At 44.5% G+C, this 25767-nt stretch overlaps 1 protein-coding gene across 4 annotated transcripts in view; it reads left to right on the top strand.

The window, feature by feature from the left end:
• The first annotated feature begins 5352 nt into the window (after positions 1-5352).
• RBSN (rabenosyn, RAB effector) overlaps positions 5353-25767 on the top strand; it is a 31964-nt gene continuing 11549 nt past the window's right edge. Inside the window, exons 1-11 of one of the 4 annotated variants that reach the window (XM_029601395.1) lie at positions 5353-5523; positions 6475-6670; positions 13690-13830; positions 13950-14050; positions 14391-14436; positions 14537-14698; positions 15387-15628; positions 15865-15935; positions 19308-19394; positions 19518-19620; positions 20081-20185. In XM_029601395.1, coding sequence (XP_029457255.1) covers positions 6508-6670; positions 13690-13830; positions 13950-14050; positions 14391-14436; positions 14537-14698; positions 15387-15628; positions 15865-15935; positions 19308-19394; positions 19518-19620; positions 20081-20185 — 1221 coding nt within the window. In that variant the 5' untranslated portion in view covers positions 5353-5523; positions 6475-6507. Of the gene's footprint in view, positions 5528-6343; positions 6671-13689; positions 13831-13949; positions 14051-14390; positions 14437-14536; positions 14699-15386; positions 15629-15864; positions 15936-19307; positions 19395-19517; positions 19621-20080; positions 20186-25767 lie in introns of those variants that run through there. The other 3 variants (XM_029601393.1, XM_029601394.1, XM_029601396.1) reach the window with 3 other exon arrangements.

Here is a 25767-nt window from a genome sequence, read left to right as displayed (position 1 = left end):
ATCCTAAACATCTAAAAGAGAATATACCAACTGGGCGATTTTTGCGTTTGGACAGATTGTGTACAACTAATGATGAGTATATGAAAAGAGCGGAAGAGTTATGAGCACGGTTCTGTGAGAGAGGTTATACTAACAGAGTTATAGGGAGGGCATATAAGAGAGCCTTATATGCAAATCAGGGCAATGGTCAAGAGTATCCAGATTTGTATGTATCCTTTCTTCTAGTTGTATATTGCAAATTAAAAACATTATATATACATAGACATTGGTCCATTCTGTCTGATGATGAGATATTTAAAGATTTTCCAATGTTTGCATTACAGAAGAATAGATCTTTATGAGATCAGCTAGTAATGTCAAACATATCTATTGTTACACAGAATAATCAGCAGGAATTAGGACAATATACATGTGGGTCTTGTTCAATTTGTCCCCATGTTTTGCGGATTTCATAAGTTTAGTTCATCGACGACATAGGAGATTTTATTAAATGGATATTTCACGTGTAATACTAGTTAAGTATTGTATCCATTGTTTGCCCTTGCGATTTAGTATACATTGATCAGATAAAGCGCTCCATAAAGTTACATATAATTGAGCATTTAAGTTGCATATGCACTAATAAAATACAAGCACCATTAGTGGAGCATTGGTTGGCTATGGAGCATTCTACTGATGAACTAAGGTTCTCTATAATATGTCATTTAGAACTTAAACATGGGGGTAATATCTCACAGTTACTTGTTCAAAAGGAACAACAATTTATTTTTAATTGGAATACACTGGAACCTAGAGGACTAAACTGGGAGGTGGAGTGGGTGGGATTTTTATAAAAATGTTTTGATATATTTGTATAGACTTTAAAAATGTTTATTGATTGGTTACACAAGATTTGCTGCCCTTTAAAATTGGTAGGATGTGTAATGCGCATACATCACGTTTTCTAAAATTCAAGATGACGGATGTAGTCACTACGAGATGGCTGGTGAGTTCAAAGATGTAGTAGCTAATATGGGATTAAATATAAATGTATAGTGTATAATATGGGATTTAATTATTTTTTAGGTGGTTCGTTAAAATCAGCAGTGTGTTAAGTGGTATAGGCCACAACAGAACAGTGTACATTTATTGGGTAAGTGTATTTAGAACTGGTAGTGATATAGCTACCAGTTATGTGAATCTTTATATGTTTGAATAGATATATATTTTTGTAGATGTGCAGCAGTATTGGGGATTGATATAAAAATTGAAATTCTTGAGGGAAGGCTGAGAAGGCATCCTGGGGATTTCACAAGGTGGAAAAGAAGCAAGGTTAGGTGAAACAAGTGGGCCCATTGCTGGAGTTTGGTATTTGACATCTTTAATATTCATAAGATGCTATATTATATATTTTTGGCTGCATGACAGGAGGGTACCATTGAATTTGTACAATATAATGTTTGGTTAGTTTAATTGGGTGTGTAATGTTGAGTTTGCATGTGTATGAGAGTGTGAGTAGAGTTTTACGATGTGAGTGAGGAGTGGGTAATGTGAAATTTGTTTTATATAGTGGGCACACATAATAGAAAATGGTATTTTTTGAAATATTGTAAAAGATGTTAACTCATGTGATTTAATGTACTATTTATAGTTTTGTACAATGTATAGTTGTGCATTTGATTATGTAAATAAAATATAATATTTTGGGTAACATACATTGATGTAAATTTCGGATTCCTCTTTTGTGGTGATATGTTATTTAATGTTAGGAATCGGATTGCACCTTGGTATTATGATATTACCATTGAGTAATGTCCAAGATTCTCTCCCTCCCTCTCTCTAAAGACTGAATACTGCCTTCTCAGCATTCCCAACCCCAGTCAGTCCAAGGAGCAGGAGTCCAGGCCCAGGTCCTCTACATGAAAATGCTGCAGCTTTTAATCAGGACTAGAGACTTTCACATTGGATTCAACAATTGTCAGTGCTTGTCTACAAAATGCCTACTTTTGAAGGGGAGAGAAAAGGAGAGTGCTATTAGGGGAGAGAAAAGGAGAGAGCTATTAAAGCTCAGCTTTTTGCTTTTGTTGTCAGACAGCCTCCTCCTACACTTCCAGTCAGAAGCTTCCCATCCCCAAATAAGCTTTCATTTGCACATACCCAGGGTTTTCCTTGCAGCAAACGAGCACCTCATTCTTCGCTGGGTTAGCATTCTTAACTCTAGTTTGTGTGTGAAACATTTGCAACAGTATAATATTATTTTATAGAATTCTCCATATAAATCATCACCAAGCAATTAATATTTCAACATTTATAATATGTGTAATGTCTTACGACACAGAAGACAGAAATGAATGGGATATTATTAGATGTGCTCACTGAGCCATCTGGTGGCATTCTCTTATGAATACAGATTAATCACGTTCAATGTATATACCGTACCTGTTTTATGCACAGAAAGCACCTTTACTAAAATAGTGCAAATTAAAACTGCCTATTGGCGTATAAGGGAACAAGAAGCAGTAAAACAGACTTTGTATCTAACACAGATTCCTGGGAGATGCCAGGATCTCACAGCACGAGTCAATGTCCTCCAATGTACCATACCTAATACACAACTCTGGGAGTTCCTGCAGGATCTCACAGTGCAGGAATCAAAAGGCTTAAATTCTGTCTAATGCACGATCCTGGGAGCTCCTGCGGAATCTCACAGAGCAGGAGTCAATATCCTCCATTGTACCTAATGCTCATTCCTTCTTTCCACTGCTTTTTCTGCTCTTTCCTCCCAAGTCCTTTTCATTTTCACACTTGACTATTGCAGTAGTCCATTTGCTGGCCTCTCTCTTGGGCTCCTTCATGTCCTCCAAAATTAAGCTACACATTTACTTCTCCATTCCTAGCAACACAGCAATGGCTCCCGATAATGCTATGTTGTCACCTACGAACATATCCACAGTATTATCTCTCTTTACCATCTCCTACTCCTTCCCTGCCTGTAGCCTATACTCCTCCAATCAGTAGCACTTGATATACCTTGTGTTAAACTGGTCTCACCTCTTTTTCAAGCATTTTCTTTTCTGGCTTCTCATCTCTGGAACCATCGGGCATCTAAAATTCTTTGTCTCTGTAACATAGGCAGTCTGTTTTTTTAAAATAATGTTTTATTTAAATAAAGCATCAGATGAGTTGCAGAAGATTTGTTTATGTTCTTCAAAGTGTCCCAGACTGGCCACAGTCAAGAGTCAGGAGGCTGGGTGCAATAGACCATTGATCTGTCTCAGCATGGCATCTCGTATGCTCTTATATGGATACAGTGATACACTTCCAAGTGTACCCAAGCCAACCCAATATTCTGTACCATCCTCTTCTAGCCCACCATAGGACCAGCTGGACCATCCTCTTTGGCCCTGGTCCCCCTTGGCTAACATCCCTGCCCTACAGCTTTCCTAGGGGGGTCGCCCCTTGGCACTGCCATCAGCTTGCTGTGCCAGCTTGTGACAGTATGACCATGCCCTCATCACATGCTACCTTGATCCTTTCTCCTCCCAAAGCATAACAAACCTATGAAGTGAAGTCTGCCATTTTCCAGCGGCACCTAACATACTGTTGGCACAGGCACCACTTCCCAAGAAGCAATATATTTTTTAAAAATGCACTAAAATCCTTCCCTCTTCCCCCCTCCCCCCCCCCCCCCCCATTGTCACACAAGGGTAAGTGGGAAATCAGTCCATAGTGGGAGAGGCAAGAGGGGGAATCCCATTTTACCCCTGCATATTATCAGTTGGGATTTAGGCTCCTGTGGCTCGAGTGAGGCACCTCAGTGTGTGTAGCAACTTTGGTGAAAGATAAGTTGTACAGCTGAATTTTGGATAGATTGTAGTGGAGACCTGCGAGGAGCAGGTTGCAATAGTCTAACGGGACATGATGAGAGAATGGATAAAGATACTGGTAGTATGTTTAGAAAGGAGGTTATAGAGAAAGAAATGGAACATTTTAGCAGTATTTTGAATATGTGTAGAGAAGGAAAGAGAGGAGTTGAAGAAGCCTCCAAGGTTATGGGCTGAGGGGATGGGGAGGATTACAAAGAAATAGAAAAAGAAGGAAGATGGAATGAAGGCTTGGGAAGGAAAGATAAGGAGATCTGTCTTGGCCATGCTGAGTTTAAGGTGGCAGTTGGATATCCAGGTAGCAATGTCAGAGAAGCAGGCTGAGATCTAGGACATGATTCTTGATGAACTTTTTGGTGTAGAGAGGTAAATCTGTGAATCATCAGCGCAAAGATGGTATTGAAAGCCATGAGAGGAAATAAAAGCACCGAGGGAATTATTATACAGAGATAAGGGCTCAGGACAGAACCCTGAGGCATACCAATTAATGGTGGAATAGCAGTAGAGGAAACACTAAAAGTGCTATGGGATTATACTTGTTTAGGTTGAACTGTTATATTGTTATACTGTAAAAATGTAATAAAGAAACGGTTAAAAAAAAAAGTGCTATGGGAGCGCTAAGAAAAGAAGCAAGTCAGGACAGAGTAGCAAAATCCAAGTGAGGTCAGAGTATTAAGGACTAAGTGGTGATCAACTGTATCAAAAGCGACAGATAGGTCAAGAAGATTAGGACTGAGTAAAGGCCTTTGGTTTTAGCCATAAACAGGATATTTGAGACTATCAAGGGCTATTTCTGTGGAATGTGAACGGCAAAAACCAGACTGGAGGGGATCAAGAATGGCTTGAGATGAAAGAACGTCAAGACAGCATACTCAAGTAGTCTGATAAGAAAAAAGGAAGAGGGAGATGGGAGGATAACCGGCACAGGGTTTTTTGAGGCATGGTATGATCACAGCATGCTTTAAAGGCAGATAGTAGTAGTAGAAGGTGATATTAAGGATGTGACAGATGGAAAGGTTGACTGCAGTGGAGAAGGCATTGAGGAATGGGGTCAGAGGAACAAGAAGTGAGTTTGGAGGAAAAGAGATGGGCAGCTTCCCCCACAGCACCTTAAGCAGGGCCATGAAACGTTAGTGTGTTAAAAGGTTATTTTTTTTCCTCAAATGGATGTTACCCTTTCGTTTTTCTCTTTACAAAGATAGAAGACGCAGGGCTATAATTATAACGGGCCAAACCGATGCAAAAAAAGAAACACCTACATACACAAAACGTATCTCACTTAAAAGAGCTCTCCAAGCCTTTCAACATGCCATCACACTCCAGCCGATCGGAACTTCCTGGACCGAGCCGCGGAGAATTAAATATTTTGTAGTCCTTCCAGTGGACTACAAACATGGACACTTCCCCGCCTCCTAGTAAGAACTCATCGCAAGATGGCCGGCGCAACCTTTGACCCGGTAACGTCGGCGGAAATGTCGTGCTGACCTGACCGACCACGCCCCCAGCACATTATGCTGCACCCCGGAAGGAAGAAGGAGCTGGTGCAGCTTCTTTTACATTTCATAGAAAACAAACGCACACCGCCAGCAAGGACCCGCGGGAGGGCTTGCGCAAGCCGGCCAGGCGGACGCTTAAAGGGGCATCACACCTCTCTTCCTGGGTGGGTAAATATTGCCATTTGCTCTTACTGTTTCGCCAGTTTTGAAAAGTAAAAAAGCAGTCTGGACCCAGGCGTACCAAGCCTTCACTTCACCCTCCTCACAGCCGGTTGTGCCTGTACTTGGATGTCTTTGGGCCCAGCTGGCAGCAGTACTCGCGCAGTGAGGCCAGGACTGAGAGTTGAAAGTGCTTCTGCCGGCTTACTGGCACCACTTAGCATAATAATAACAACAACACAGTACTGATTTGTTTTTTTTTATAGCCGGTAGATATACACAGCATTTTACAAATTCAGGTTCCCTAAGTCCCTATCCCAAAGAGCTTAAGAGGTAAAGGGAGTTAAAGTGACTTGCTCAGGGAGAAACTCCAGGAGAAGAAGGTGCGCAAGCCGGGATGTCGGAAGCTTGCCAGTTTAATGCTATCTTATCTTGAAAACCAAGAGGCAGGATGAATATCGGCCATGGCTAGCCTTTAACCATCTTATGTGACCTATTGGTATTTTTTTTTAGGGAGGGGGGTAATTAATAGAAATACCTCTGTTTTTCACTGTGCTTATTCTAAAAGAATAAGGATAGGGACTTGAGTAATCTGCTTTCTTATTTTTTACCCCAGCAATTTTCTCCTGATCCTTTTTGATTTCTAGCTAAATTGGAAGTGATTTCTAATGGGCTAAGGTGCCATGAGCCTTCATTTGTAGTTACTTGGGTACCCCCTCAGCCACATATCCCAGCCTTTGCAATGATGGTCCTTGAATAGGGACTGCTGACTCGCCACTGGATTATGGCTATTTATGAACTCCCTTTATATAATTTGTTTTGTAGGAACTTTCTGGATGAGAAAACTGAAATCGGAATGGGGAAGATGACAATTCAGTGTTTTCCTTCAGTTTTTTATCTTTAACATTATTGCTGAAGTTATCTTCTCACTCTGCTTTTCATCCTCGCTGCTGCAGTAGTGGCAGGCCACCCTCCCTGAGCAATCCCAGATGGCAACGAACTACCCACCCCCATTTGATGATCAGGGGGAGGTGAGAGAGGGTTTTCTCTGCCCCCTGTGTTTGAAGGATCTGCAGTCTTTTTATCAACTTCACTCCCACTACGAGGAAGAGCATTTAAGCGAGGACAGAGATGTTAAAGGACAGTTGAAAAGTAAGCAAACGTTTTTGGTTTATTTGTAAAAAAAATAATGTATTTCATCAAATAAGTTTAAACCAAGCAAGATTTCCAAACAGCCAGATTTGAAAAATGAAATTGATAGATATGCAATGATTTTTTTTTCCAGTTATTGTGAAGAATGTGGTTTATAAAATGACCAATTACCAGTGGGGTTTAAGAAGTAGATATCCATCACAGTATTGTAATTAAAAGCGTGCAAAGTTTTGGCCTGTTTTCCTACATGCTTAGGGAAATTTTTTCCATTGATATTTGAGTTGCATTGAGGTGAATGCTCTTTTTGCTATGCAAGAACTTTTTAAAATATCACTATTGAGCTGTAAATAAATCTGTAACACAAGTGCATCAGACCTCAGTAATATGCAGCCTCCCACTTTTTTTTGTATGGCTTTTGAAGCATGCGGCTACTAAGACAGACCAGTGCCTTACTGGAAAATGAGTGGAACTCTGAATATCACTCCAAAACTTTTATTTGGGAGAAGATGTTACTCTGTAACAGCCAGGAGAATTTTTTTTAGGCATTTATTTTTACATTAAGAGGGTAATTTTCATACTGCCTGTGGGTATTTTTAGCTGCATTCAGGATAGAGAATTTTTTAGACAGCTGATTTCTGTGGGTAAATTGCTCCAAAATTTACTCTCTTAAGGGGCACATTGGTCATGTCCATTTTTCTATCCTATTTAATGATTGTTCACATGTTATGTGAAAGACCAAAGCCCATCGGATTAGGAATAAGATGTTTGTTTAAAAAAAGTGTTTTGTTTTCTTCTCAAATTTGGGTTTGGAATGAATCTCAGAAGGGAGATCCAGCCACACGATGGGGCTGGCTACAGAAAAAAAAAACATTTTTTGAAAAGATTTCTGAATGATTATTTTCTTGAGGGGAGGGCAGTTTCTCTCATTTACATTTCTATAACTGATACAGATGATGATCCAGACAGCTTTACTTCTGTGATAAAGCAGTGTGTAATGATGATTTACAACTTATATTGGATGATACTGATTGGGACAAGATATGGCAGGAAGCACATTCCATATCAATATGTGTGAAAAGAATAGATTTAATGACCAAATAATTGCATCAAGTATATAGGATATCCTATGTTTTTCACTGCTTTCTCCAGGCACATATTTGCATGTGTAGTGCTCATGTCTGCAAGTGATAACATTTTGGCAGGATATTGAATAGGAAGTAAGATTAATGTGTAATACCTCTTTTTCCCTAACTCCCTGTGTGGAGTTGTTGGGTTACTGAAAAGACACCGCTGAAGTAATCTTGGCTATGGATAAAGTGCTTACTAAGTTTGCATGTGAATAGACATATAGTTGCGTTGATGTGGAAGGGTGCTTCCAGCATGTCTCAGTGGCATTCCCAGATGGTTGAGATTGCGATTATTGAAAAGATTATGTACGCTGTACAAACCAAATAAATATGACTGCATTTGGAAAATAATTTGGAATTATTTGCAAAAATATTTGAGATGCTTATGAGTTTCCTGATTGCGTTGGTGGGTTTGGAGAAGAATATCATGACTCTGAATGTTGGAATTTGTAAATCTGTGAGCATGCTAATCTTTAATATTTCCTTTTGCTCTTGAATGTATTCTGCCTGCTGATTTAAAAAGTTTTTAAAAACAGAAAAAGACCTATTGGAGGTATCCACAAATCAAAGCTCTTTGACAATTTGGGGGACACAAAGCTGGGTTCTCCCTGATGATCTAAGAGTTTGATTTATATGCTTCCTTTTTGTGACTGGTTAGCCACTTCAAAGCAGTTTGTATTCAGCTGTTGTCTTTCCCTGCTCTCAGCAGGCTTTATAGTCTATTTGTGCCTGAGACAAATAGAGGCCGAAGTGATTTGCCCAAGGTTACAAGGAGTGTCGGCAGGATTTGAACCCTGGCTTCTCTGGTTTACAGCCTGGTGTTCTAACAATTAGGCTGCTTCTTCACTCCACTAGTAGGTTCATACTTTTTCAGTGTGGACCTTAAATATTTGTGTGTATTAGGAGCGCGGCCTTCGGATCCTGTTAGGAGCGCGGAGGCGCGGTCCTATATCAAGGGAAGATGTGAGCCCTTGGATCATGGCGCAGCTCAGGGAGGAGCTCCAAGACAAATTGCGAGAGGTGAGCAGGTACGAGCACAGGCAGAGCAGGGGCAAGGCTAGACTGAAGACAAGGCCAGGAATATCTGGAACAGGAACAAGGCAGGCTCAGCCCTCCACTGGACCTACATGCACCAATGAGACCCAGCAACGCAATGCTGGTCTTGAGAGTAGCCCTCCAGGACCTGGCAACTGGACGAAGAGCTGAAGATGAGACGGATGGAGTCAGGACAGGAACATCGGACATCAGGAACGTGGAACATGGTACCTCAGGACACGGGACATCAGGAGAACTGGACATCTGGAACATCAGGAACACGGAACAGGCGACGAGAAAGCTCCAAAGAGGGACGAGACCAGGAACATCAAGGTGACAAAGTTCAGGAGCACAAAGAACATGGAACGAAGATCCATCAAGGCACAAGAAGACCACAGACTCTGTGAAGACCGGATCTGAAGGCCCTGAAGAACTGAGGCTGGGCCCTTTTATAGGGCTGATCCGGCGAAGACTGACATTACTCCTGAAGGCTGTGGGGCTTTTCCCGCTGCTGGTCCTTTAAATGATGAGGAGAGGCGCGCGCCCACGCCTAAGGGAAGCTGGAAGCAGGACAGAGGGCAGCCCGAGAAAGGCGGCTCCCTGCCGTGAAGAAGATGGACACAGGCAGCGGCAGAGGCGGCTTCCCTGCCACATAGAGGACCCCGGCGGCGGCTCCAGCTGCGATGGAGCGGCAGCGGGCAGCTCTAGGACCGCAGAGGCACCCGGGATGCTGCGGGCATGGCCTGCCGCGAGGGACGGTGTCAGCTTGCCACTGAAGGTAGGGGACTGCTTGCGGGGAAGCTGCGGGCAGGATCCTAACAAAGTGAGTTGCCTCTGATGAATTTATAGGTGATCATAAGGATTTTAAACCTTGTTTGTCATTCTATGGGAAGTCAGTGTAACTCGGAGAATTGGTATCATCCTATCTCAGTAACCGAATCCAGAGATAATGTGTGCTGAGGCATTTTGTATTTGGAGTTGGGTTGTGACACACTTTTTCTTTACAGTAGGTGATATTGAGGGAGTTATGTGCCTTGTGGCTTTCAAGATGGAAAGCGGAGTTCCCTGTATGTACCCAGATCAGTTCAGACTCCTGGGTTTTGCCTTCCTTCCAGCAGATGGAGACGGAGACAGAGACAGAGACATTTTTACAGCCACTAGCATATAACCTGGTGAAGCACCTGCAGTCCCTCAGTATGATATGAAGAAACAAATCACCCAATCTCCTACTGTCTATTTGTCCCACTTCCTTTCTTCTTTTTTTAAACTTTATAAGAAAGGGAAAATACTACAAACAGGCAGAAAAAAAGAGCACAGAAAGAAAAAAAAAAAAAAAAGGAAGCAAGCTTAACTGAAGAGTGGCAAAGGCATCTTCCTTGGGCTCTTGGAGGTGAGGGAACTGGACCACCAGTTTTCACCTCCAATAGGTCACCAAGAGCAATTTAGGGTCTCCAACCCCTGCTTGTTCGACCAGAAGGGATAGTCCCACCAGGACCTGGCAACCTCCTAGGAAGAGATCTTCTATCCGCTCGCTGAAGTTTCTCAGACTTTTTTTTTTTTTTTGAGGTTCAGAACTGCAAGTTTTGCACCTCTTCCATCTTTCGGATAGTAGAAAGACTAGGGGGCACTCCATGAAGTTAGCATGTGGTACATTTAAAACTAATCGGAGAAAGTTCATTTTCACTCAACGCACAATTAAACTCTGGAATTTGTTGCCAGAGGATGTGGTTAGTGCAGTTAGTATAGCTGTGTTTAAAAAAGGATTGGATAAGTTCTTGGAGGAGAATTCCATTACCTGCTTTAAGTTCACTTAGAGAATAGCCACTGCCATAAGCAATGGTAACATGGAATAGACTTAGTGTTTGGGTACTTGCCAGGTTCTTTTGGCCTGGATTAGCCACTGTTGGAAACAGGATGCCGGGCTTGATGGACCCTTGGTCTGACCCAGTATGGCATGTTCTTATGTTCCTCGATTCTTCAGTCGCAGGAGAAGGGGTCAAAGCTCTGCTCCGGTTCTTCCTTGGCCAAGCGACATTCTCATCTATTTGTTTCTACCATGGCTTCTGGTGGGCAAGATAGGAGAATAGAGGTACATCCAGGAAAGGTAATCCTGGTGGCTCTAGAGTGGCCTTGGAGACCTTGGTTCGCGGATTTGGTCAGTCTGGCGCTGGACGGTCCTTTGAGGCTGGATCATCTTCTGAACCTGATTCATCAGGGACCCCTATTTTTAGATCAGGCAGATCGCTTTTGTCTAGCAGCTTGGCTTTTGAGAGGCAGTGATTAAGAAAGAAGGGATATCCAGAATATGTCATTACTACTCTGCTGCAGGCTCGAAAGACTTCTCTGGCGTATGTCAGGGTTTGGAGGATTTTTGAGTTTTGGTATACTGATCAAAAGATTGAGGCGAGCATCAGTGGTGCAGACCCTCGCTTTTCTGCAGAAAGGGTTGACAAAGGGTTTGTCTTTCAACTCCCTAAAAATTCAGATTGTGGCTCTGGGCTGTTTTTGAGGCCAGATTCATGGGAAGCCTCTGGCGTCACATCTGGATGTGGTGCATTTTCTCAGGGGGGCGAAACAATTGCGGCCTCCTAGGTCAGTGTCTCTCTCTTGGGGTCTTAATTTGGTTCTCAAAGGCATGTGTGTATGGTGCTGTTTAAGCCTTTCAAAAGGGCTACCTTAAAGGAACTCACTTTGAAGGTGATTTTCTTTGTGGCTATTTGTTCCATCAGAAGGGTCTCTGAACTCCAAGCCCTGTCCTGGAGGGAGCCTTTCTTATGGATCTCAGACTCGGGGGGTCTCATTGAGGTCTGTTCCGTCTTTTCTACCTAAGGTGGTTTCAGTGTTCCACTTAAGTCAATCAGTGGAGCTTCTGGCTTTTCCAAATCTGGAGCCTGGAACACCTCGTACTAAAGACCTAAGGCGTTTGGATGACAGACGTGCCTTGTTACATTACCTGTTGGATCACCTTTTTGTGCTGTGGAGTGGTGCGAAAAGTAGTCAGGCTTCGAAAGCTACGTTTGTGCGTCGGTCGAAGGAGGCCATTGGTTCCGCTTACATTTGTTGTGGTCGTCCTGTCCCGGAGGGGTTAAGGCCTCATTCCATCCGGTCCCGGGCGGCCTCCTGGGCAGAATGTCAGCTGGTGTCCCCGCAAGAGATTTGCAGGGCAACAACTTGGAAATCTTTGTATACCTTTGCCAGACACTATAGATTGGACGTTCAGGCGCCCAAAATTGCTAGTTTCGGAGAGAGCGTCCTTCGGGACTCTCATAGTCCCACCCACGTTAGGGAAGCTTTGGTACATCCCAGTAGTCTGGACTGATCTGGATTTGTACAGGGAAAGTAAAATTGGTTCTTATGTGCTAATTTTCATTCCTGTAGTACCACAGGTCAGTCCATAGTCCCGCCCAAAGGGTGTATGCTTTTGGAGAGTCCACTTGATCTGTCTTTTTTTTTTTTTCCTGTTGTCCTCATTGTCTGAAGAATGGCACAGGTTTTCTTTTTCTCCATGAGGTTTTCAGATAATTTAGGATTACATGTTATTTTTTTCCTCTGCTCGTCGAGGGGGGTGGTTTCTAAAATGTTAGGGATGTTTTCACTGAATCAGCTTGGGTGTATAGTAATACTGAGGGACTGCAGGTGCTACACCAGGTTATATGCCAGTGGTTATAAAAATGTCTCTGTCTCCATCTGCTGGAAGGGAGGCAAAACCCAGGAGTCTGGACTGATCTGTGGTACTACAGGAACAAAAATTATCAGGTAAGAGCCAATTTTCCTACAATGGACTTGATTTGATTTGATCACAGTCTCTGTTTATAAAAACATTCAGCCATTATTACCAAATCAGAATTCAGTATAAGGTCAAAATCTTGTGAAATGTTTGCCCCGTATAGTCCATGCAATGTCATAAATGTAGATGAATTTCTGTGATGCTATGTCAGGCATATCACTTCCATAAATATTAACAAGCAAGGCTGGAAAGAACCTGGGTGCCAGCTCACCTGGATGACTAAAGTTTATCACAAGGGATGGGTACAGAGGTGGCTGCTTGGTCTTGAAAGTGAAGCAGTGGTTTCAGATGCTGTAAAGTAGAGCAGGATTCAGGAACACCTGCCAGGCTGCACAAGGGAGGAATTATGGGTGAGAGCAAAAAAATGTAAAAATAAAAATGTAAAGAACTAAATTGAACATTTAGTGAAAGAAAACCAAGAAACTAGAGAGAGAATTTTCTCTCACCTCCTCAGAATTTTGACCGTCTAAGATTTTTGTAACTAAATTGTCCACCTCTTATAGAAAGTCAGTGCCAGCACACTATTTATTCTGTGGAGGCCACTGAACGGTAGATATTCTTGATGTACCGACCTTGTCCCGTTCATAAACCTTCATCCTCCTGTCCGTTCCTCAGTGTCTGCAGCAGCCTCCATTGTGGTGCTATCATTGTGAAATGATTAATGGAAAAATATCATTCAGGGCCTGTTCATTTTGGTTTTAATGTTGTACAACAAATACAAAGATTAATCTGTCATGTGAGCATCTTTGCTCCATGTTTGGCTGTTTTAGGTTTGGGGGAGTGGGGTTGCCTCCCCCAGGACAGCGGTGCTTGTATCCTTACAGGTGCACAGCTGGTACTCGGTGCTCTCCTTCCTTGCCTTGGGATCTGAGTGCATCCTTCTGGAAAGTATTGGGTATTGTGCCTACACATTGGGAGCTACTAATATTTCATGACTGTCCCATTAGTTTTATGTGGAAAAAAGATCTGGTTTAGTTCAGCAACATGAGATTCTGCCCACATGACTCTTGTGTGAATAACTCCTGCTGACTCCAGCTGGCCACTGTTTAATCAGTTACTGTTCTTCCAAGGTTTAGTTCAGATGGCTAAAAAAGCCAAGAACAAACTGCTGAGGCGAGAAGACGAGAGGCCAGATACTGGGAGTCAGGAGCGCTACGAGTCTTACAGCTATGGAGGTGTGGATCCGTACATGTGGGAGCCGCAGGAGCTCGGTGAGAGAACGGGGGAGATACTAGGAATGTGGGGGAACGATTCCGCTTTCGTATACTGAAGAGTATAGGTATCCTTGGACAAGGATAGAGCCTAACTTATGCTCTCTCATTCTGAGCAGGGGCCAGCAAGAGTCACCTGTCTGATTTCAAGAAACACAGAGCTGCAAGGATTGATCACTATGTTGTGGAAGTGAATAAACTAATTATCAGGTTAGAAAAGGTAAATTTGTTAGTTTGATTTTAAACTTGGAGAAGGAAGTGTGTGTATGTGGTGGTGTAAACATTTCTCACTGAGCACCTGAAAATCTTATTCGTTAATTTGGAAAAAGGGGTAGCATGAATGTAGTATGTTTTTACAAATGGTTTTCTTACCAGGCTAACTTGCACACGTTGCCGGATGTACTTTTCTATCCACTCTCAGCCCTGTACAGTGATTTGACTTTCTGCCTGTGACAAACACTGTAGCTCTCCTGCTTTGTTTCAGCAGTTTCCAGGTACAGAAATAGTAATCGTTCAGGAAAGCCTGCAGCTCACCTGGTATCTTTTTTTCCTTTTATCAGTTGACGTCATTTGATCGAACAAACACAGACTCTGCCAAAATGCGAGGTTGGTACAGCCTTTGCATGCATGCATTCTGCTGTCCTTTCAGTGCCCGATGGAAATGATGTTCAGGGGTGCTGTCTCTGTGTTTGTTTCTGAATTAAAGCAATTGAGAAGTCTGTTGTGCCCTGGGTGAGTGACCAGGACGTGCCCTTCTGTCCAGACTGCGGAAATAAGTTCAGCATGAGGAACCGCCGTCACCACTGCCGGCTCTGCGGCTCCATCATGTGCAAGAAGTGCATGGAGCTGGTCATGCTCCCGTTAGCAAGTGAGTATAGACCGGGGTTCGCTGAAAGCTGGGCAGGAGCTACAGTGGCAAGCGGCAAACCCATGCAGCCATTTGGAATGCAGTTTTTAATTTCTGGGAATCGCCATGTGAGAAGAGCTTCACACATTCTGTCCCTCACACTGATATGATTTGACCTGTCCTTGGGTCATGGTGTGTCAGTATCTCAGAACTTGCTTGGTACAGAAGGCAAATAACATATTTTGTTATGTAATGTTGTGCTCTGTAGCTTTCACTAATATTGTTTCAAAAGCATTACCAGCAGTGCTATAAATTAACCAGCACAGAAACAAGTTTTTGTAAGTAGAACCATTCTCAGAGTTGCTCTAAAACTCTGCTTTTTGTGCACTGTAATTTATGTATTGTGGCTAGTCAGGACTTGTGCTGTTTGTGTTTTTCCTTCAATGATTTCATGTCTTAAACATCACCAACAAACCAGCAGGAAATGGCTTTCCCAAGTGCACTCAGCTCAGCTTGCTTGCCTGTGTGAGGTGTCATTTCTGCCAACGCACATGACAGTTCACTGTATGTAACGGGCTAGAGTGCTTAGCTGAGTGAAGATAGCCTTACCGTATGTCTGTCTACTTTATTTTCCAGCCCTCACTTTGACTTTCCACATTCCTGCACTGTGCATCTAATCTGTCAGTTTCTCTCCCTCCTTTTATCTCAGATAAACTCACCAGTGCCAGTAAGCCAACCTTTGCATCTCAGGGGAGCCCAAACCGCTCTCCTAACAGCACCCAGGCCTCGCGCCGCAGCAGCATTAGCAGTGTGAGTAGCGTAAGTTCAGTACTGGATGAGAAGGATGATGAGCAAATCCGCTGCTGCCAGCACTGTAAGAAAACCCTGCTGAAACGGGAGCAGCAGATTGACGAGAGGCAGTACACCCCGGACATCGTCAAATTATATGAGGTGAGAGTACATGCTGGGTTGTATTTAAGTTTGGTGGATTTGTGAGCTGTATATATTTTATTGTATTTATGTATTTTTCTTTGAATTGTAATTGAATCCTAATTTTTCTATTTAGTTGTAAACCAGTTCAAGCACTTCTGTTTTGTGATTAAGTGGTATGTAAACTGAAATTAAACTAAACTTGCTTTATTTTATATACTGAAATTCTGCCTTTTTTAAAAATCTGCTTTTTCAAGAAACTTCATCTGTGCATGGACAGAATTAACCTGAAGGCTCCGGAATACATCAAGATGGCACAGTCTATAAAGTAAGCATCACTTATTCATCCAAGGCAAGAGCTAACCAGCACAGCCCATGGCAATGTAATCAATTAAAGAAAAGCATGGCAAAATGCTATTGTGAATATATTAGAAAAGCCTGGGATGTGGATGCCAGTATGCAGGTGAGGTGAGCTCTATCGGCACCTGTGTGTACCACCTTGTGAGCAATATGTGAGCAAGCATGTGGCCAGTTGGTGAGGCAAAGTGTTACTAATGGCAATAGAATAGCATGAGCTGGCCCGCATGCAGTACGTGGTTTCTGCTCCATAGCACTGAAGGATAAGAGAGGGAAGACCACTTCTTTATCCAAACAAAGATAATGCTTCCTTTCGAACCTTATTATCGTTTTGAGAAGTGCATTACGGAACAATAAAGATCAGCAAACAAGGTGTAGGCTGAGGCTTTTATACTGAACTATTTTAATGTAATCCGATTTCCAAAGCAAAAACATCATTGACTTGATGAAGGGAACATAACTCTGGAACTGAGTATTTAGTCCAATAAAAAGGTTCCACTTGCAACTTATTTGTTGTAGGTAGCGTCTCCAGATGGATTAAACTGGCAACCACACTGATTTATTAGAACAATATTAGAAACCATTTCTTGTGAAACATCTGCAGAGCTGATGTTCCACTGTTTTAGAGCTTGTATCATCATTAGCTTCCTTAAGCTGCTCCTAGAATATAAAGAATATGGGACATCGTACTCCGTAATAAAATGCTCGGCTTTTAAGAAAGGTTGAATCAGAACACTTTCTGACTTGCCGAAAATCAAAACTTCAACTTCTGACCACTGTTGACTGGCACTACTGCTCACAAGTTTCCATAATGCCTCTGTATTGCTCCATGGTGAGACTGCACCTTGAATACTGTGTGCAGGTCACTGCATCTCAAAAAGGATATAATTGCACTGGAGAAAGTGCAGAGAAGAGCGACCAAAAGAAGGGGCATGGAAAGGCTAAAGAAGTTAGGGCTGTTCAGTTTGGAGAATAGATGAATTGGGGGTGTGTGTGTGGGGGGGGGGATATTATTGAAGTCTACAAAATCATGAAAGGACATGAACAAGTTAATGTAAATTGGTTATTTACTCTCTCGGACAATAGAAGGACTAGGAGGCACTCCATGAAGTTAGCAAGTAGCTCATTTAAAACAAATCAAAGAAAACTTTTTCACTCAGCGCATAGTTAAGCTCTGGAATTCATTGCCAGAGGATGTGGTTACAGCAGTTAGTTTAACTGGGTTTAAAAAAGGTTTGGATAAGTTCCTAGAGGATAAATACATAAACTGCTATTACAGTAATTAATAAGCAATAGTAGCTTGTGATTTATGTAATGTTTGGGTACTTGCCAGGTAATTGTGACTTGGATTGGCCTCTGTTGGAAACAGGATACTGGGCTTTGTGGACCCTTGGTCTGACCTAGTATGGCATATGGTTCTAATGCTCTTATGCTCATTCAGCCCTGTTAACCTGCCCTTGGACGCTCATTTTCCCTTACCCCTTATTCAGTAAGGGGCGGAAAACGCGCGTCCAACCCGCCGAACCTAATAGCGCCTAGGTATTCGCGCGCGATTCAGTAAGTAAAATGTGCAGCCAAGCCGCACATTTTACTTTCATAAATTAGCGCCTACTCAAAGGTAGGCGCTAATTTCTTCGGGCACCGGGAAAGTGCACAGAAAAGCAGTTTTTACTGCTTTTCTGTGCACAGTCCAACTTAATATCATGGCGATATTAAGTCGGAGGTCACGAAGGGTAAAAAAAAAAAATTTGAAGTCGGCCGGCGGCTGTTGGGTTGAAAACCGGACGCTCAATTTTGCCGGCGTCCAGTTTCCGAGCCTGTGGCTGTCAGCGGGCTCGAGAACCGACGCCGGCAAAATTGAGTGTCGGCTGTCAAACCCGCTGACAGCCACCGCTCCGGGCCAAAAGGAGGCGCTAGAGATGCGCTAGTGTCCCTAGCGCCTCCTTTTGCCAGTTTCTACTGCCAAACCTAATTTAAATACTGAATTGCGCGCACAGGCGAGAGTGGCCTGTGCACGCGGACTTTACTGAATCGGCCCGCAGACTTTACTGAATCGGCCCAAATGTGTCTTAATTTCCCTTAGCAGAGTTAGTGTGAGGGCTAGCAAACCATTATTTCCATCTCTTTCCAGGAAGTACCATGTTTCCCTGATAAGCCCTAGCTTCAGTTGCAGGATTTTTGGAGTAGGGCTTGAAATATAAGCCCTACTCCAAAAATAAGCCCTAGTTATAGGTGGACGCGCGGTTGCACCCCAAGACTTGCCCGAGCCCCCCCCCCCACCAGACTTACCAAAAATCCCTGGGGGGGGGGGGAAACCTGGGGGGCAAGGCAGACAGGGGGAGGTTGCTCCTACCATTTGTCAGAGGCTGGCCAATGTCACAGATAGACCTGTCACATGGTAAGGGCAAAGGGCCATTACGGCCCGAGAACGAGAGATCGCTCCCGGGACCCCCTGTTGGACCACCAGGGAATTTCGGCAAGTTCTGGGGGGTTGAGAGGGTGGGGGGTTGCAATGAAGTAAATGTGAAGGGTTTGGGGGGGGTGTTTTTATTTTGTTTTACCATGCAAACCCGGTTTTAATTAATTAAATTTGAAGGGTTGGGGTGGGTTTCGGGTATCGTTTCCGGGGGGGGGGGGTCAGCCAAAATAAAATCGGCCTGAACCGCGGGGAAAACAAAATTTCCCACAGTGGGCCGATAACTAAGGCCAAACCAAAAGGTTCGGCTGAAAATTGAATCTGATTGGTGAATGAAAGAGGAGGTGGGCTTAGCCTTGTTCTCATTCACCAATCATGGAAAAAAAGACATCCCCTGAAAATAAGCCCTAACTTTTTTTTTTTTTGGAGCAAAAATTAAATATAAGACCTGTCTTATTTTGGGGAGAAACACGGTATACTGGTCACAGTTCAGTTGCAGTTCTGTAAGATTTAATGAATCTGCTGTTTGTGCTCACAAAGCTGGCTGAGATTCACCCATACTCTACAGATGATCTGAATTTTTCTGAGTAATTCAGACATTTAAATCATGCAAAAAGAACAAAAGAAAAGCTTCATATTAAATAATAATAGCTCTTAGATTACCACAATTTGCAGCTCTAGGATAATGACCTTATTTGAATTTTTGAAATATTCTGCAGTTAGCTGTGAAATGCTGGGTAGGATTTAAAATATTAATTGCCTCTTTTCCTTTTCTTTTCAACACACTAGAAGTTGTTTTTACAGCAGTGTCCCTAGTTCTCATCCTGCTCCACCTTTCTCTGAACTGCCCTTTCTGGCAGGTAATGTGGAGGTAATAATGCTGACAGGGCATAATTTAGTGTGAAAACTGTTTGGTATTCCCTGCAGTGCTGGGGAGGTGACCTACAGCCTGGAGCATGCTAATGATCTGAGGGTGGAAGTGCAGAAGTTGTACGAGTTAATCGATGCTCTCAGGTAAGAGAGATGCATAAAAATCTTTCTTCCTGAAATGGGGCTCCCCCCTGTGAGAAATATGAATAAAAGTCATGGGGTTGGAGGCTTTGCATGGTCACTTGTGTTTGCTCGTTTCACCTTCAGTAAGAAGATTTTGACCCTTGGCATGAATGAGGAGCCAAAACCTCATCCCAGAACTCAGCAGCTGCAAAAAATGATCCGCTATTCAGCTACGCTCTTTATACAGGTACACAGAGCAGCCAGATGTTTCTTAGTCACGTGCAGGATTAAAAAAAATACATTAAACATGACGCTGTACAACTATCAGCAAACAGGAATGTATACAGAGAGCTTGACAAGTCCTAAAAAAAAAATAAAAAATCACATTTACCATTCAAACTCCTTACCTGCTCACATCTTAATAAACATGAACATCAACTATTTTACTAGATACTGAATTCTTGCATGAAGCTTTATAGGGTAAGAAATTATGCAAAATGTTCCATTAAAGCGTATTTTAACATACCTTTTAAAGGTATATAAATACAGGTTCTGGGATTTCCTATCCAAACTTTCACAAATAACTTAGCGTCCTGTCAGAGAAGGGAAAATTTCCGATTTCAGTATGCTGTAAAAAAACAAAACAAAACCCCACTAGACATTTTGGCTTAATGCTGTTCCTCTGGCCGCTGTGTTTGAATTGCCAGGAAAAGCTGCTTGGACTGATGTCGTTGCCAACCAAAGAAAAATACGAAGAATTGAAAAAGAAACGAACACAGGAAAATGAACGAAAAGCTCAGCTGGAGAGACAGGTAAAGAGTCCGTGCAACCCTGGAGTAAAACCAGCACTAACGCATGCTTCATTGGTAGCAGGGTTAGGTTTGCACATTCACATTTTTGGGTGGAATCGGCCTCGGATGCAGGTCTCTGCACCAAGAAACGGACAATAATTGGGGCTCGGTTCTGCAAAGTTCCTGAGCTGTGCAAATGTCCATATAATAATTTCTCACACTGTAGAAAAGTTATTCAGACTGCCTCAAGGGATATTTGGTTAGTTCCTGTGGAGATTTGCTTTCATGTATGTGTGAACCCTTGCTTTGGGGTACATAAAATGATGGAAAGGGATTTCCCTGTTTGATAAGGGTCTTCCTTTTCAAATTTATGTAGCGGGTTCTCAGAATAGCTCATGCAGATTGGTGTCGTAGACCTGTATAGACAGACACAGCTGAGGTAACTATTAACCATGTTCTCCTCTGGCTGCACAGGGAGGCTAAATGAAGTGTAGAAACAGTGTTTCAAATTCAAACCATTCACTTTACTTCTGGGTGAACCAGCCAATAAACTATTTACAATGGATGTGGAGCAGGTAAAAGTATAAATACTGAATACATCAGAATTCGTGGGGATCAACAGTCAGTACTTTTTACATCATCCCCACATAACCATTTTGCAAGGCATAATGGCACACACTAGACATTAAGGCAATGTCTACAGGTTTCTCACAGGACAAGCAGGATGGTTGTCCTCACAAATGGGTGACATCGAGGATGGAGCCCACCACGGAAAACTTCTGTCAAAGTTTAAACAGAACTTTGACTGGCCCCTACTGGGCATGCCCAGCAAGGCACTGACCCTGCAGCCAGCAGGGGTCTCCCTTCAGTCTTCTTTTTTCCGCGCAGCAGTTGCCACGCGGTGAAAGGAGCTCTCTAACCACGTTCCTGACAGGAATTTGGAAATTAATTTCCTAAGAAAATTTGCCCCTCAGGGGTCTCCCTTCGACAAATTTTTTAGTCATCTTACGGAACCCGGTAAGTTTTTTGCCTTCTTCCATCGACTGCCGTCGATTTTGGCCCTCGAGGCCTGTGGGCACTTACCGATCCCCAGCCTAAATTTTGGCTTTCAGCCATGGCAACGGGGTTCCGTCGTTGTCCGGATTGTACCCGGACTATGTCCATCACAGACCCCCACAGGGTTTGTGTAATGTGTTTGGGTAGTGGGCATGATGTCCTGACTTGCACCAAATGTGCCTTAATGACACCCAAGGGTCGCAAAGCCAGGATGGAGAAGATGGGGCTCCTCTTCCATGCACCAACCCCAACGCCATCGATAGCATCGACGTCATCGGAACCGGCACCGTCGAAGTTGTACCATCATCGTCAACCCTCCGGTGACCGTCCGCCATCGATCGCTTCTCGGCCGTCGACTCCCGTCCCTTCCCCGGATGGGCGAGGGGATCGGAAAGAAAAGCACCGCCATCGACGGCATAAGTCTCGGCCTGTCGAGGATCCACAGCCATCGACCTCTGCTCAAGCCGAGCCACCGACAAAGAAGCCGCGAACAGACCGGATGCCCTCCACGTCTCGTTCGCCGGCATCGAGGAAACCCTCACCCTCTCGGGGTGTGGGGGCCGTGATCCCACCGGTTACGGTGGTCCCTCCGGCCCTGCCTCAGCCTCCCTCTCCCATCGAGCCGGGTATGGTTACCCCTGGTCTCCGGGCAGAACTGGACCGGCTGGTCCAGGAGGCCATCGAGAAAGCGATGAAGAAATTACAACCTCCATCGGCACCGTCTCCGGCACCAGTTCCAGTGCCGCCCCCGGCACCGACACCGGCACCGGCTTCGCCACCGAGGAGGGAACCGACCACCGAGCCGTTGATACAAGCGCTAGCACCGCTACTGAGCCGCATGGAGGCACTCGTGACGGCCCTTCCATCGGTGATTCCAGTGCCATCGACAACACCACCGTCTCCGACTGGTTTCTCATCGGCAGGAGAAACACCGTTTCGAATTCCCCCTTCCGGGGTAGTTCCATCGGTACCTTCTGGTATATCTCCACCGATTTATCCTTCGGCTCCATCGATTCCGCGCCAGGCACCGATTCCATCGGCAGCACCGAAGCCATCGATGCCATTTCTGGTTCCACCTACTGCACCGATTCCACCTCGGTTTCCATCGATGCCTTCAGAGCCTCAGCCAGGTCCATCAGGGCTACAAGCCACACATGATCCCTACGATACCTGGGGTGATGATGATGATACCTCTTCTGACACAGATCTGCCTTCGCCACCATCTCCTACAGAGAGTAGAAAAAGATCTCCTCCTGAGGATCTATCTTTCATTAATTTTGTGAAAGAAATGTCAGAAGTTGTACCTTTTCAACTACAATCTGAAGCTGATGATAGACACCAGATGATGGAACTACTTCAATTTCTGGATGCTCCAAAAATCATCCCTTCCATCCCTATACACCAGGTGTTTTTGGATCTGCTCAAGAAAAACTGGGAATCTCCTTCATCGGTGTCACCAGTTAACAAGAAAGCTGACTCCACATACCTTGTCCAGTCAGCACCAGGTTTCCAAAAGCCTCAACTGGATCATCGCTCTGTTGTGGTTGAGTCCGCGCAGAAGAAGGCCAAGCGTCTTAAGCCGCACTCTTCTACCCCACCTACCAGGGACAACAAGTTCCTGGATAGTGTAGGACGGAAAGTGTATCATGGAGCTACGTTGATTTCACGCATAGCTTCATATCAACTTTACATGACTCAATACAACAGAGCCATCTTTAAGCAAATGCAAGACTATGCTGACACGTTGCCGGACCAATACCAACCACAGCTTCAAGCCCTTCTTCACAAGGGATTTGAGGCAGGGAAGCACGAGATTAGGACTGCCTATGACATATTCGATGCTTCCACGAAGGTTTCAGCCACAGCCATCTCAGCCAGACGTTGTGCTTGGTTAAAGTCATCCAACCTTCGCCCAGAAGTCCAAGATCGTCTTGCTGATTTGCCCTGCTTAGGCGACAATTTGTTTGGAGAGCAAATTCAACAGATTGTGGCGGAGTTAAAAGACCACCATGAGACGTTGAAACAACTCTCATCTGTCCCACCTGAGGTGACCTCCAAGCAACCGCAAAAGGACTCTAAGAAGTCATTCTTTCGACCACGTCGCTACTACCCTCCGTCAACTAGGGCTCGTCCTGCACGGTCCTCTAACAGGCCTCAGCCTCGTCAGCCGAGAAAGCAAAGACCTACTGTAGCCCCACCTCCTGGGCCTGCGGCGGGCCTTTGACTTCCCTGTATTGAGCACATGCCATCTCCCTCTTCCACACATCCCTGTGGGGGGTCGACTGTTCCACTTCTTACACCGTTGGAAACAGATCACCTCAGATCAGTGGGTGCTAGCAATTATCGCACAGGGTTACCACCTCAACTTCATAACACTTCCGCCAGACTCCCCGCCCCTTCAGGCATGGAGTCTAACCAGCCATTTCACTCAATTACATCAAGAAGTATCCCTTCTTCTACAATCAAATGCTATAGAACCCGTCCCTCCTTGTCAACAAGGGAAGGGATTCTATTCCAGATACTTTCTAATACCAAAGAAATCAGGGGGGCTACGTCCAATTCTGGACCTTCGGGCCCTCAACAAGTATCTGCAAAAAGAAAAGTTCAAGATGGTAACCCTGGGCGCCTTGCTCCCTCTGTTGCAAAAGGGGGATTGGCTGTGCTCTCTCGACCTCAAGGACGCTTATACCCACATTGCGATCACACAATCCCATCGCAAATATCTGCGGTTTCTTGTAGGCCACGACCATTATCAATACCGTGTCCTACCTTTCGGTCTGGCTTCTGCCCCACGAGTCTTTACCAAATGTCTCGTAGTGGTAGCAGCATTCCTAAGGAAGGAAGGTGTCCACGTCTACCCCTACCTGGACGATTGGCTAATCAGGGCCTCCTCCCAACACATAGCTCAATCCTCCCTAAAATTGACAATTCAAACACTCTTTTCCTTAGGGTTTTTTGTCAATTACGAGAAATCTTGCTTAGTCCCGTCTCAAACCTTATCCTTCATTGGAGCAGACTTGGACACCTTGCAGGCAAAGGCTTACCTTCCTCTTCAGAGGGTCCACACCCTAATATCCCTGGCTCGCCAGCTCCAGTCTCAAAACACTGCCACGGCTCGCCAGTTCCTCATTCTCCTAGGACACATGGCATCCTCGGTTCAAGTCACTCCCATGACCCGACTAGCCATGAGAGTAACACAATGGACTCTACGACACCAATGGATTCAAGCTTTTCAGCCTCTGTCCTCCATAGTCACAGTCACACAGGCCCTGCGCCTATCCTTAACCTGGTGGACAACTCAGGTCAACCTCCTTCAGGGCTTACCTTTTCTTCCACCGGATCCGCAAGTAATCCTAACCACCGACGCTTCTCACATCGGTTGGGGAGCCCATGTGGACGAATTACAAACCCAAGGGTTATGGTCCAAAGAGGAAGCCGAACACCAGATAAATTTCCTGGAACTTCGCGCAATCCGCTATGCACTCCGAACTTTCAAAGATCATCTATTCCATCAGATAATCTTAATCCAGACGGACAACCAAGTGGCCATGTGGTACATAAACAAGCAGGGAGGCACAGGCTCCTTCCTTCTGTGTCAGGAAGCTGCGCAGATCTGGGCGGAAGCCCTCTCCCACTCTATGTACCTCAGGGCCACTTACCTGCCGGGAGTAGACAATGTATTGGCAGACCAGCTGAGCCGTGTCTTCAAGCCACACGAGTGGTCACTCGATCCTCTGGTAGTGACCTCTCTGTTTCACAAGTGGGGTTTTCCCCGCATAGACCTCTTTGCGTCCCCTCAGAACCACAAAGTGGACGATTACTGCTCTCTCATTCGGAGCCAACACTTTCAGCCGAGAGATGCCTTCTCCCTCAAGTGGACGACAGGTCTGCTTTATGCATTCCCTCCACTTCCTCTTCTGTCAAGGACTCTCGTGAAGCTACGCCAAGACGGAGGAACCATGATCCTGATAGCACCCCACTGGCCACGCCAAGTGTGGTTTCCCATACTCCAGGATCTCTCCATCCGCAGGCACATCCCTCTGGGAACGGATCCGCATCTGCTCACTCAAAACGACGGATGCCTCCTCCATCCCAACCTCCAGGCCTTGTCCCTGACGGCATGGATGTTGAAAGGTTAGTCCTTCAGCCTTTTAACCTTTCGGATTCGGTTTCTCGTGTCCTGATAGCTTCACGAAAGCCCTCTACCAGAAGATCCTATTCATATAAATGGAAAAGGTACACATGGTGCACTTCTCAGTCCCTTGATCCCCTTTCCTGTCCAATCTCTAAGTTCTTGGACTATTTATGGCACCTATCAGAATCCGGTCTAAAGACCTCTTCCATTAGGATGCATGTCAGTGCGGTAGCCGCCTTCCATAAAGGTGTACAGGGTGTCCCTATTTCAGTACAACCCCTGGTAACACGTTTTCTTAAAGGCTTGCTCCATCTGAAGCCACCCTTACGTCCTCCGGCCCCATCTTGGGACCTTAACCTGGTTCTTGGTCGTCTAATGAAACCTCCTTTCGAACCTCTGCACTCCTGTGAAT

The sequence above is a fragment of the Rhinatrema bivittatum genome, chromosome 4 (assembly GCF_901001135.1).
Source record: "Rhinatrema bivittatum chromosome 4, aRhiBiv1.1, whole genome shotgun sequence".
NCBI lineage: Eukaryota > Metazoa > Chordata > Amphibia > Gymnophiona > Rhinatrematidae > Rhinatrema > Rhinatrema bivittatum.
This window is presented reverse-complemented; position numbering and strand designations above follow the sequence as displayed.